We start from the raw sequence: 13436 nt of genomic DNA, 5'->3' as shown, positions 1-13436 counted from the left end.
TTTGTCTGCCATTTTCCTTTGTTTTATTTTTAAAAGTAATATTCATTCATCTGTTTTTCAAATCCACTTCTCCTGAGCAGAATTGTGAAGAAGCTGGAGCCAATCCTAGCAAGCATTGGGCACGAGGCAAATCAAAAGTAAAGGGTCTGCACTGTGGAATGAAGAATGGTGGATGCCAATTACTTCTCCCAGTTAAGTCAAGGACAGTTGTGATTCTTTTTGAAATGGTAGAAGGGTACCAACACTTCCTGCCGCGTCTGTAAGGCGGGTACAGGTACGTTTGAGGGGAGTGGGGTGGGGTCTGCTTTAAAACATACCAGGATTGGCATATGCAGGTGTACAGAAGAGCAGAAAGTAATGATAATAAAATGCAAACTCACATCTTCTGAAAGCTGTATGTGTTTATTGGTATGCTACAATAGAAAGTGTAAAATCTCAAAATGTTTAAAAAAACAAACAAAAAAAAACCCCATCCTATAAACATGAGATTAGTTTACTCCTTTTCTAAATTAAAAATAAAAAATAAAACCATTGCTGCCAACTACAATGAAGCTAGCAGTTCCACATGGGGTACATAAAACGAAGTAAACTAGGACAGGGCCAGCTTTAAACCGCTAACATATTGCTCAGAAATGTTCCAAGGCCATTATTTGCATATGCTAGAGAATGCATAAAAAATAATAATAAAAGAAATCTGAGGCACAGCAATACAGAAAACTTGGCACCAGAAATATTTGTATGATTTCCTTCTCAATCTTAGCAGCATGAATGAAAATATTCAAATTCCTTGGCCCGTTTTCAGCACAGCTCCAGAGTTTTATGTCCAACATCCAGAGGGAAACATTTGTTTTAAAAAAAAAAAAACACAAACCGCTGTCCATTCATGAAGAAGCTCTTTTCTGTTCAAAGGGGGATTCATAAACTTCCATTGGGGGGCAAGTGCACATCAAGTGCTGATCTCCATAAATGTCATCAATGCGAGCAATGGTGGGCCAAAATTTGGTCTCTGGCTTTACAAAAGGCTGGAGAAAAACAAGAAAGAGAAACGCCAAGTTAAACACTTTGATAAGCTCCGGCGTCAGATTGGCTCATCCCGGAGCAGAAACCAGAGCTACCAGTAAGTATACTGGCCAGTGAGCCATTAGTGCACATGCAGGAGAAAGGAAGGCACACAAGAGACGCCTCTTCCTCTAAGTCAGGGGTGTCAAACTCCCGTCCTGCAGGTTTTCATTCTAACCATCTTCTTCATTAGTGACCAGTTTTTTGCTGCTAATTATCTTCTTTTGCCTTCATTTTAATTAACTTAACGAGCATTCAAAGGGGTCCGAGTTAAGGAAAAAGAAATAGCAAACAATAATAAGAAACAAAGTGAGCCGCCACGTGACCAGGTAACCTCTGCCCATCACACAATATCTGAAAATAAAGAAAGGTGAAGGTCTCAGTAAAAGGTGAAGGTCTCAGTAAGGTTGATCTCCAAGGTCACTAAAACAGTTTGACGGTGTTCTTAGAAAAAACAGAAAATCAACAGTTTTAGAAATGTCTGCTGTGGCAGAATGAGAGCAGCAACAAACCATGGAGTTAAATAACGGGATTAATTAACAGCAAGAATAATCGGCTTCTCATTAAGAAACTGGTTGAAGTGAAATTGACTGGAATTGGAAGCCCCAGTTGAGCTGGTCATCTGTTGGCTCATTTTCTGTTTGGCTGTCATTTAATGAAGAAAGGAATCAATTCAGAGGCCTGAATCCTTAAAAACAGGGCTGTTAAGATGAAAGGAAAAGGAGTTAATTAGCAGTGAAAACTGGTCACTGATTAGGAAAAGGGTTAGAATGAAAACCTGCAGCCCTCCAGGCCTGGAGTTCGACACCCCTGCTGTAGGTGGTCTTTTACTCAATTTTACCCTCCAAACCCCAATACTTCCGAGTCATTTTACTGGTATGGATGCCCCTTTGCCCACCAGTGCAACTGACATAAATTTAGCACCAAACTATGGACTTGTTTTTCAGACCCCATGTACTGGCCGTTTATTGGCCATGCCTTACTGATGACTAACTTACACACTTCAGTAGTGTGCTTCCTTTATCTCACCATTTGTACCAGCATACTCTGGTATCTCCTAAGGTCATAAAGGAGGCTGACCCTCAATGCCACCTTCTTGTGCCAGTTGCCTCGCACATCAGAAAAAGCAAAAGAGAAAAGGCAAATAAATGTCAGTTTGCTTACTAGTGGAAAGGCAGCGGCTTCTCTAGGATATGGGCGATCCCAGGTAGATGATGAAATGCAGGCCAGTGTGTGAGGTGCCATCTACAATTTTTTTTTTTGAAATAAGAAAATATGCTTTACCATTGTGTGCCAGGATTTCACAATATCTGCATAAAACAGCTCACAATAATCAGCAGACCTTTAGAATGTTAATCCTCGAATCCACCCGTCCTTCCTCAATATCAGCAATTTCCTGTCGAATATTTAAGAGGGCATCACAGAATCTGTCCAGCTCTGCCTTATCTTCAGATTCTGTTGGCTCAATCATCAGGGTGCCCGCTACTGGCCATGACATGGTAGGTGCATGAAACCCTGCAAAATAAAAGGACAGGCAAAGCTGTTCAGTAATTAAGTCAAACAATGTCAAGTCTCACCGTAGAATGACATTCAAACAGCACATGGCGCTGGCACAAGAAAGAAAGAAAAACACAAGACAGGCTGGCAGGCTCATGACTAGCATTCAATTTATTACTAATTTTCCAACTCCCCATGACTGGATTGATTTTATCAGGTTTAGTTAATGGTTGGATAGGCGATTTTGTACTTTTGTGATGGGCAGTATTTTATCTTACGAGATGTCCTGCCTTTTCATGTTTATGGAGTTGCAACAGATGATGATGGAAGCCAACAGGTTAGAAAATGGAGCCAATACTTTATCCAATGCAGAGTAACAGGAGTTGTGAAATAAAGAAAGGTGGGGGAAAGCCTGTCGAGGGCCGGTGTTCAGCTGAAGGGGCCTGACTGGGATGGTTTACTATTCTGTTTATTTTCTGTGTTTGATTATCAGACTGCAGATGGTGATGCACAACCCAGTCTGTTTCTTTGCGCCGGTCCCAAGCCCGGATAAATGGGGAGGGTTACGTCAGGAAGAGGCATCTGGTGTAAAATTTTGCCAAATTAATATGCGGACAACAATACAAATTTCCATACTGGATCGGACGAGCCCCGGGTTAACAACCACCGCCACCAGTACTGTTAGCCAACAGGGTGCTGGCGGAAATTAGGTTACTGTTGGCCGAAGAAGAAGAGGGGGAGACGTGTCTGGAGCCAGGAGGAGAGGAGGAAAGTAAAGAGTGGAAGTGAGGTTAGGAACTTTGAATGTTGGCAGTATGACTGGTAAGGGGAGAGAGTTAGCAGATATGATGGAGAGAAGGAAGGTTGATATATTGTGTGTGCAAGAGACTAAATGGAAGGGGAGTAAGGCCAGGTGGACTGGAGGTGGATTGAAATTGTTCTATCATGGTGTGGATAGGAGGAGAAATGGAGTAGGGGTAATTTTGAAGGAACAGCATGTCAAGAGTGTTTTGGAGGTGAAAAGAGTGTCAGGCAGAGCAACAATTATAAAGCTAGAAATTGGAGGTGTGATGATGAATGTTGTTAGTGCATATGCACTGCAAGTTGGGTGTGCAATGGGTGAGAAAGAAGATTTTTGGAGTGAGTTGGATGAAGTGATGAACAGTGTACCCAAGGAACAGAAAGTGGTGATTGGAGCGAATTTCAGTGGGCATGTTGGTGAAGGGAACAGTGGAGATGAGGAGGTGATGGGTAGGTATGGTGTCAAGGAGAGGAATGAAGAAGGTCAGAGGATAGTGGATTTTGCCAAAAGGATGGACATGGCTATGGTGAATATGTATTTTAAGAAGAGGGAGGAACATCGGGTGACGTACAAGAGTGGAGGAAGATGCACACAGATAGATTACATCCTATGCAGAAGAGTTGATCTGAAGGAGATTGAAGACTGCAAAGTGGTGGCAGGGGAAAAGTGTAGTTAAGCAGCATAGGATGGTGGGATAGGTAGGATGATGTTGGAGATCAAGAAGAGGAAGAGAGTGAGGGCAGAGCCAAGGATCAAATGGTGAAAGTTGAAAAAGGAAGACTGCAAGGTTGAGTTTAGGGAGGAGGTGAGACAGGAACTGGGTGGCAGTGAAGAGTTACCAGACAGCTGGGAAACTACAGCAGATGTAGTAAGGGTGACAGCAAGAAGGGTGCTTGGCGTGAGATCTGGAAAAGGAAACCTGGTGGTGGAATGAGGAAATACAGGAGAGTATACAGAGGACGAGGATGGCAAAGAAGAAGTGAGATGGTCAGAGAGATGCAGAAAGTAGACAAGAGTACAAGGAGATAAGGCGCAAAGTGAAGAGAGAGGTGGCGAAGGCTAAAGAAAAGGTGTAGGATGAGTTATATGAGAGGTTGGGCACTAAGGAGGGAGAAAAGGACCAGCAGGGTAGACAGAGGGACCGAACTGGGAAAGATGTGCAGCAGGTTAGGGTGATAAAGGATAAAGATGGAAACATACAAGTGAGGAGAGTGTGTTGAGCAGATGGAAAGAGTACTTTGAGAGGCTGATGAATGAAGAGAACGAGAGAGAGAAGAGGTTGGATGATGTGGAGACAGTGAATCAGGAAGTGCAACGGATTAGCAAGGAGGAACTAAGGACAGCTATGAAGAGGATGAAAAATGGAAAGGCTGTTGGTCCAGATGACATACCTATGGAAACATGGAGGTGTTTAGGAGAGATGGCAGTGGAGTTTTTAACCAGATTGTTTAATGGAATCTTGGAAAATGAGAGGATACCTGAGGAGTGGAGAAGAAGTGTACTGGTGCCGATATTTAAGAATAAGGGGGATGTGCAGGACTGCAGTAACTACAGGGGTATAAAATTGAGCCACAGCATGAAGTTATGGGAAAGAGTAGTGGAAGCTAGGTTAAGAAGTGAGGTGATGATTAGTGAGCAGCAGTATGGTTTCATGCCAAGAAAGAGCACCACAGATGCAATGTTTGCTCTGAGGGTGTTGATGGAGAAGAATAGAGAAGGCCAGAAGGAGTTGCATTGTGTCTTTGTAGACCTGGAGAAAGCATATGACAGGGTACCTCGAGAGGAGTTGTGGTATTGTATGAGGAAGTCGGGAGTGGCAGAGAAGTACATAAGAGTTGTACAGGATATGTACAAGGGAAATGTGACAGTGGTGAGGTCTGCGCTAGGAGTGACGGATGCATTCAACATGGAGATGGGATTACATCAGGGATCGGCTCTGAGCCTTTTCTTATTTGCAATGGTGATGGACAGGTTGACAGACAAGATTAGACAGGAGTCCCCGTGGACTATGATGTTTGCTGATGACATTGTGATCTGTAGCGATAGCAGGGAGCAGGTTGAGGAGACCCTGGAGAGGTGAGGAATGAAGGTGAGTAGGAACAAGACAGAATACATGTGTGTAAATGAGAGGGAGGTCAGTGGAGTGTTGAGGATGCAGGGAGTAGAGTTGGCGAAGGTGGATGAGTTTAAATACTTGGGATCAACAGTACAGAGTAACGGGGATTGTGGAAGAAAGAGAGGTGAAAAAGAGAGTGCAGGCAGGGTGGAATGGGTGGAGAAGAGTGTCAGGAGTGATTTGTGACAGACGGGTATCAGCAAGAGTGAAAGAGAAGGTCTACAGGACGGTAGTGAGACCAGCTTTGTTATATGGGCTGAAGACGGTGGCTCTGACCAGAAAGCAGGAGACAGAGCTGGAGGTGGCAGAGTTAAAGATGCTAAGATATGCACTGGGTGTGATGAGGATGGATAGGATTAGAAATGAGGACATTAGAGGGTCAGCTCAAGTTGGATGGTTGGGAGACAAAGTCAGAGAGGTGAGATTGTGTTGGTTTAGACATATGCAGAGGAGAGATGCTGAGTTTATTGGGAGAAGGATGCTAGGGATAGAGCTGCCAGGGAAGAGGAAAAGAGGAAGGCCTAAGCAAAGGTTTATGGATGTGGTGAGAGAGGACATGCAGGTGATGGGCGTAACAGAACAAGATGACGAGGACAGAAAAGTATGGAAGATGATGATCCGCTGTGGAAACCCCTAACGGGAGCAGCCGAAAGAAGAGGAGGATGCTTCTGTGCTGTCAATGACAATAGTTTACACACCTGCATTACAGGAGTTCACTTTGATTTTATCCTTACCAGTTTGTTTTAGCTCTCTCTCTCTGTCATGGCAACCCAACTATTAACAGCAATAAAGTGCCCATTAAAAGTACATTTGACCCCTTGTTTTTTTTTTTTTTTTTAACAGACACTGTATATGTCACTTCCAAGTCTTTTATATCCCAAAGTATTTCACCACACCTTCAAAATATTTTTTGGCAGGAAACTTTCAAGTGCACAAAATATAAAAGGATTAAATATGTTCAACAAATCTACTGTGTGAATATGAGCAGCCAATGTACGACCTCAGGTACCAGCGCGTGTGTTTTTTTAGAAGCAGAAGAGGACTGGACTTTATAAATGCAATGTTCTTGTCATCATCTTCTCAAGCTGCTTAAAGCATTTCACAGAAAAAAGAGTCAGGAGCCACTTGAACCGCCAACTGTGTGTAGATCTCCACCTGGATGATGTGACACCAGCCATTGTGTACCAGTGTGCTCACCACACATTAGTGATCAAGTGAAGTGGCAAGAGACGAGAGACGGGATGATTACAAGGCCAGAATGGCCAGGCCATGATGGGCAATTTAGCAAGGACACTGGGATAAACGCTACTCTTTGTGAAAAATGCCCAGGATCTTTTATGACCACAGAGAGACAGGACCTCAGCTTTATGTCTTATTCTGAAGGATGGTGCCATTTTACAGCACAGTGTCACTGTCACTGGACTGAGGTAGAGCTGCTGGCCTAACAAACACGTCTTCCAGCAACAAACCAAACTTTTGATAGATGGGCTCCCATTCAAGTACAGGTCGGGCCGAACATGCTTGGCTTAAGGTGGGTTACCTGTTCTGAAGTGCAGGTGATATGGCTGCTGGCTAAACAAGGCCTGAACTTCATAAGAACTCAATGTGAGGAGAGTGGCAGCACTAAAAGAGTAAGAAACATTTTAAACATTTCTTGACAATAAAAAAAGTTCTTACCATAATCTTGGAGTCTTTTAGCAATATCTACTGCTTCAATGTTTGCTGATTTCTTAAATGGTCTGACATCTAGAATAAATTCATGAGCAACGTATCCTGGGATTTGGAAAGGATTAGAAATATTTAGATAAATTAGAAAAAGCAAGATGAAATATAACCTGATTGTATTTACTTTTGTAATACATTAACTTAAAAAAAAAAAAAACTTCCATATTTTATATATATATATATATATATATATATATATAGTTGAAATAGTTTACTGTCATTTATTTGACAGTAAACTATTTCAACCATTCTATGATCTGCTCCTCACAAACTGAGGGCACCGTGGCGGATGTTAGCAGATTGCTGGCCAACCACAAGCGTTACCTGGTAGGTAACCACCAATACAATCAGATTGTGACACAGACTACGAATGCCGTTGATATATATATATATATATATATAAACCAGTTGTGCACAATACTTCTGAAAGCCAAATTAAATGCTCAGCAGGCACCAAGTTAAAGAAGCCACAGACAGTGCACCGGACTTGATTAATGCCAACCAAACCAAGTGGTACCTATTTTTCTTTAAAAATGCTTACTCATCATTGGCATATTCCTTTTTAGGAGTCCATGCACAGACTTTAGTGAAACCCTAAAGATTCAGTTTTCCTCCTTCCTGCCATTTAAACATCTGGGTAATAATCTACCAGCTGATATCAAGCTTGTAAAAGTTATGAAAGCAATTAAGTGAATAACCGTCATCATTTATTTTATGGGGTTGTTGTTTTAGAGCTCAGCACATGTTTCTGTTCTACAAAAATTACCCAGCAAATAATTCTTTGAGGTCTTTACTATTTTTTTTTTTTTGGTTTTTACATTTTTCTAGGCACTCCAAGCCATGTAACATGATCATTGAGTGCTTCCTTTCCAAACATTGGCTGCACACTACACTACAGTATATTCTTGCAGAAATACTTCCCTTAACATGCATGATGGAACATCTTTTGAGTTGGTCCACAAGGCCACCGTCTGATGCTACACTGTGGGCCTCTGTTCACATTTCCAGTGATGGCGTGTTATGTGTCCATTTCAAAACCAGAGTGGTTTAATATACACTGTTCTTACTCCCGGGGCATATTATGTAAAGGGTTTTCACTAAACTCTGGGATTCTGGCAGTAACAGCAAAAGGAAACTCTGATTGCACGTTCTTTATTATTTACTTGCCACATTGCTGCAACTAACAGTGATGGATCTCTTGACCTGATGCTTAGAACAGTAATAATAAACATGACTGTTGAAAGATCATTTTTGTACCTACCTACCTACCTGGAGTCACCTTTGATAGTAACAGAGAAACATGCATATGATGTCTGAATATGTAGGATGAACATCACAATTATTGTATAAAATTCTCTGCACATGTTAACGCCACATACACTGCTCAGATATGCATTTAATTCACTTGGTTTTTTTGACGTCATCAGGCAAAAGCACACACAAACACACACATCTATTTATACATCTATAGATGATGATGTGAAGCAAGTAGTGCACGAGTGGCGGTGAGGACAAGACAAAACCTTTTATTCTGCTGGTAGGTGGCACAAGTGCATTGTGAAGGGTGGAGAGGACATCGAGAACTGACATGATTAGTTTTGTGAAGGTTCATTCCATTTCCTAATAAATCCCACTCTCTCACTTTAGCTCGACTCCCCCTCGTGCACATTCTGACAAAATAGTCAAGTCAAATATCCTGAAAATACATTTTTATGTTAACTTACCTCTTGAGCCTCTGAAAAGAATTTTGTATTGGCTTTCTAGCCTTTTTGCCATGTAGTTTGCATTCAAGATTGCAATTTCTGTTGCATGTTTTAGACCTTTGGCCCCCATCATCTATGGTTTAGAGCAACAGAAAAAATATATTTTAGATCTTCACAAAGCACACACCCAGCTGATGACAAAAGTAAAACTATTTGACAAGTGCATTTTACCTTAATGTAAGCCCAGGAGATCGGTAAGATTGCACTTGATCCCCATGGAGCAGCACTAATGGTACCCAAAGGACGAGCATTATCATCTGCCTGCAGTGGTATGACAGGGTGGCTGGGCAGGAAGGGGCCGAGGTGCTTCTTTCTAAAAGAATTATTGACAAAAATAATTAAAGGAAAGCACGGCAAGGAACTGAATATATCAAATTTAGACTACAGGTATCACATGGTGCAGTTTTAAAAAGCAACAGCCTGAATTTAATTAAAAATGCCTTTTTGATTGAAATAGTCACACATACGAGGGGGGACCCAAAAATAACCAGAATTTTGTTGTTGTTAGGTTGGTACTTGTAGTACGTAGTTGGGCCGCTAGGGTGATCTAGTTACACTTCTCACAAGTCAGTCTGCCAAGTGCCATCAGTCTGGAAGGTTGTGCTCGTGTTCAGTGAATTTTTTTGTAAAAGTAGGTAACAGTGTGAGAAGGAAACGCCCTGATTTGTGGGAGTTGGGCGATTGGTTCTTTCATCATGACAACGCTCCATCTGCTCTCAGCATTCGCCAATTTTTGGCAAGAAACGGTATGACAACCCTGAACCACCCACCCTACTCACCGGATTTAGCTCCGTGTGATTTCTTTTTGTTCCCTCGGATGAAAAAAGACTTGAAAGGAAGGCGTTTTGCTGACGTCGAAGAGGTAAAGCAAGAAACGACCAGAGCATTAATGGGCATTACTTCAGACGAATTTAAAAAATGTTTCGAACAATGGAACAAACGGTTAGATAAGTGTATTTCCGCCAATGGAGAGTACTTTGAAGGAGACTAATTGTAGTTTGTACAGAAAATTAAATTAAACACGTTTTAAAAATATTTCCGGTTATTTTTGGGTCCCACCTCGTATGTACACACACAGTAGAACCCTGTTAATCCAGCTGGGTTAGGATTAACCAGAAACTCACTTTTATGTATCCGTTTTCATTTAAAGTCACTAAATAACAAAATGTTAGCTAAATCAATCACCACTTTTGCACAAAAATGTGATTACATCCCCGTCGTTGTCATCACCTCCCTCAATCCCCACCAGAAACAATGTTTTTCACCCCTAATTCAAGGGCAATTTTTCAAATCTTTCCTCCTTATAAATTTATAAAAGTGTGTTTAGTTTTTGTTCCATTGATGCTGTAATAGTCTTAACTTTTCTTCTGTTTAACCAAACCACAAAAAAATAAACAAGTAATAATCGCACATTACACAGAGCATGCAAAAAAACTGAAGTGGATAACGCTGGCGGGCGAGTCATTTCCAAGGGCGCACGATTCAACTCCCTTCCATCACTGATCAGGTGCTACATGAAGCACCAGGACACTGCTTGGTATTCATGGACTAGCGGTAACTGATTTAATCCTGGTCTTGTTTACAACGACACTGTTAATATTGTAACATCTCTGCCAAGTAGCACCTGGGAGTGAGTCGCCAATAGTAGGGCTTCAGAGAAGCCTAGAAAAACAAGACGACTGACAAAAGGTGCAAATGAATTCCAACTTGTGCAGCAACAGCGACATCAAAGCGCAAAAATCTCATCTGCACTTGGCACACATAGCCAAATTTATATTGTAGTGTCACACTGCTAAGTGAGCTCATTCTGGTAAATATAATTAAATAATTTACAGAAAGCCACTCATAAATGAGCTATTGGTGCAGCTTCTTCCATATAATTGTTCTCAACAGTTTCCTTTGACAGAAAACCCAAACCAGATAAACCAAATGTCTCGATTACTGTGGTTTGTGTTAATGGGGCTCTACTGTCAATATAAACACTTATATGAGAGAACAAAAAAATTCTCATTATTATTCATTAGAAAATTAGCACTGCCACTTTGAGTTCAAAACTGAAAAATATTTAGTGTTTAATGTGTAACCTTTACTGATTTTACACTGGAACGTGTCTGGTTATAAGCTACTGTACAAAGGCAAATCCAATTCCCAAGGCCAATCCTCGCTTCAGTAGGGTTTGTAACAGCGTTTCCTGCTGACAGTTTCACTCAAAACATATACGCACATTTCCGCCATTCACATCTACAAGTTTAGCGGAAGCTGTTATCCAAAGTAATTTACAAATCAGAAGAGCACAGTCCAGTTGCTTCCATAATCCTACAGCTGTAGGTTAAGTCCTGCAGCCACTGAACACAAAGCCAACAAGCAGTCCAAGCCCAAAGGTTATTACTCACACTCCAATGGGTCCCATCCCTGGCCCTCCTCCACCATGAGGAATGCAGAATGTTTTGTGAAGGTTCAAATGAGAGACATCTGAGCCGTAGTCTCCGGGACGGCAAAGGCCTACCTGCCAAAGTCAGAAAAGAACAAAACATAAGCAAACAAACCATATAGATAGGATTCTTTAATTTGTCTCACCTGGGATCTATAAAGGAAAGGAAGCCAAGTAATATCCAACTTAAAGAAAAAAATGTAGTTGCCAATAAAAATGAAAGGAAAATAAACAGCGCAAAAATACAGTAGAAATACACCCGACCATTAATGGTATCTTAAAAAGCACTTATAAAATATTTCAACAAGGAACTTTGTCTTTAACTAAACTGTGCATCTGGAATTGAGGAGGGAGCTAATGTAGAAGGGTTCTTAAATTTTATTTACACGATTTATTATTCTTGCATGTACAAGAAAGTATTTTTCTGTATCAGTGCAGTTATGCGTTTGTCTAAATGATGTTGTGCTCCTGTAGTTGTGTTTCTGTTGGTTCCAAGTTCAGTACCCCACAGTGACTTTATTTTATTGGCAAATTCAAAGACTACTCCCCAATTGCTGGATTAGAATATCATTTGTGTTCATTATTTATTTATCTCTCTATTATATGAAAAAATCTTGGGACGAGACAAGACTTTTTCAGAGAGATAATTTCATGTCCTATGAGACAAGATTTTGTGCCAAGAGTTGAATTGAAAACCTAACAGGTCCAAGCAGGGACAGAAATAAAAGACAAAGAGAAAACGACAACGTAGAACGTCCTAAAGAGGTTCAAAAACGTTGGCACCATACACATGCAGAGTTAGAGATTATGAAAGTACTAAAATTCAAAAGGTCTCAAAAAAGCAATAGTAAAGATCGCACTAGCGCTAACAAACAGAAATGATTACTCGGTGAAATAATGGAACAGCGAAAAGAGATCGAATATATGGACATAGGTGATATGACAGAGCTACTACAAGTTTAATTTCAAAGAAACTACAGTTCAGTCAGGTTTATATTTATAATCACGGAGAAGCGATGCAACATAGAATCGAAAGAGTTAAACGATCAGACGTATTAGAAATTCTACAGCCAATAATGGATACAAATCCATACATCCAAAAGTATCACACTTTACACAAAATTTATCAGATAAACATGGACAAAGAAGTTTTCCTGGATTTCTATTTGAATCTAAAAGATCACGCTTGCATATATAATAAACTAACATGTGTCGACTTGTCAGCAATAATTTCAAAAGATGGAGATATCAAAGACAGAGTTGATATTCGTGTTTATCCAAAAGCACAGTACAATTTGTCACAAGCAGCAGATCCAGGAAATGACTAGCGAGTACGGTCCACACGGGGGTTGGCGAGCAAAGCGAGCAGCCGGCAGAGCCCCCTAGTCACATAACACATCCTAAACCAGCATGTAAGGACAGGATGATAAGGTCTTCAATTCAATATTCAGGATAAACAAACATTCAGCCCCATGTTTATAAAAACAAATGTAACAAGGCGGCCCTATTCCTGCCCTGCTGGTTTCACAAATGCAGCAAGAACTGCACACCTTTATCCTCTGATCACTCTTATTAGGAGAAGTCCACCACTTACACTAAGAATCTGCTTCAGTAAGACTCCTCTTGGCGTCTTTCAAGTTATACTCTCCTTACTACATGCAAACAAATGTGCAGAAGTACTCCTCTCAATAAAGAACCAATCTGTAGGCAAAGAATATTCAGCTTCTGCTACATGGAAAGCCCCGATGACAAATATCTTTCACACAAGTATACAGTTCATTGGTGGAAGATCCCAAACAATAGCATTAGGCTAACGTGCTTTGTTTAGACACATCGAACTCTAAACGTCTTCACCAGAGCTATTTGATATTAAGCAGCAAGCATCAGTGCACAGAGAGGCACAAATTGTTGCAAGACTACAAGTCTCTTGACAGGAAAGAGAATACGCTCAACATCGCCGAAACTGGCCAGTGTTCCTACATCAAATCACGTCTTTATAAATGAGGCGCAAAAAAAGAACGGGCCACAGAAAATCCTGTTCTG

At 41.0% G+C, this 13436-nt stretch overlaps 1 protein-coding gene across 1 annotated transcript in view; it reads right to left on the bottom strand.

Moving 5' to 3' along the window:
- Positions 1–383: 383 nt before the first annotated feature.
- Positions 384–13436, bottom strand: part of gldc (glycine dehydrogenase (decarboxylating)) — a 64306-nt gene continuing 51253 nt past the window's right edge. The window contains exons 19-25 of the mRNA XM_028804977.2: positions 11356–11468; positions 9134–9275; positions 8924–9035; positions 7152–7247; positions 2402–2574; positions 2224–2304; positions 384–1022 (exon numbers count right to left, since the gene is read on the bottom strand). Coding sequence (XP_028660810.1) covers positions 882–1022; positions 2224–2304; positions 2402–2574; positions 7152–7247; positions 8924–9035; positions 9134–9275; positions 11356–11468 — 858 coding nt within the window. The 3' untranslated portion in view covers positions 384–881. The remainder of the gene's footprint in view (positions 1023–2223; positions 2305–2401; positions 2575–7151; positions 7248–8923; positions 9036–9133; positions 9276–11355; positions 11469–13436) is intronic.

This window comes from Erpetoichthys calabaricus, chromosome 7 (assembly GCF_900747795.2).
Source record: "Erpetoichthys calabaricus chromosome 7, fErpCal1.3, whole genome shotgun sequence".
Taxonomy (NCBI): Eukaryota; Metazoa; Chordata; class Cladistia; order Polypteriformes; family Polypteridae; genus Erpetoichthys; species Erpetoichthys calabaricus.
Note: the sequence above shows the minus strand (reverse complement) of the source record. Positions and strands in the feature narration are given on the sequence as shown.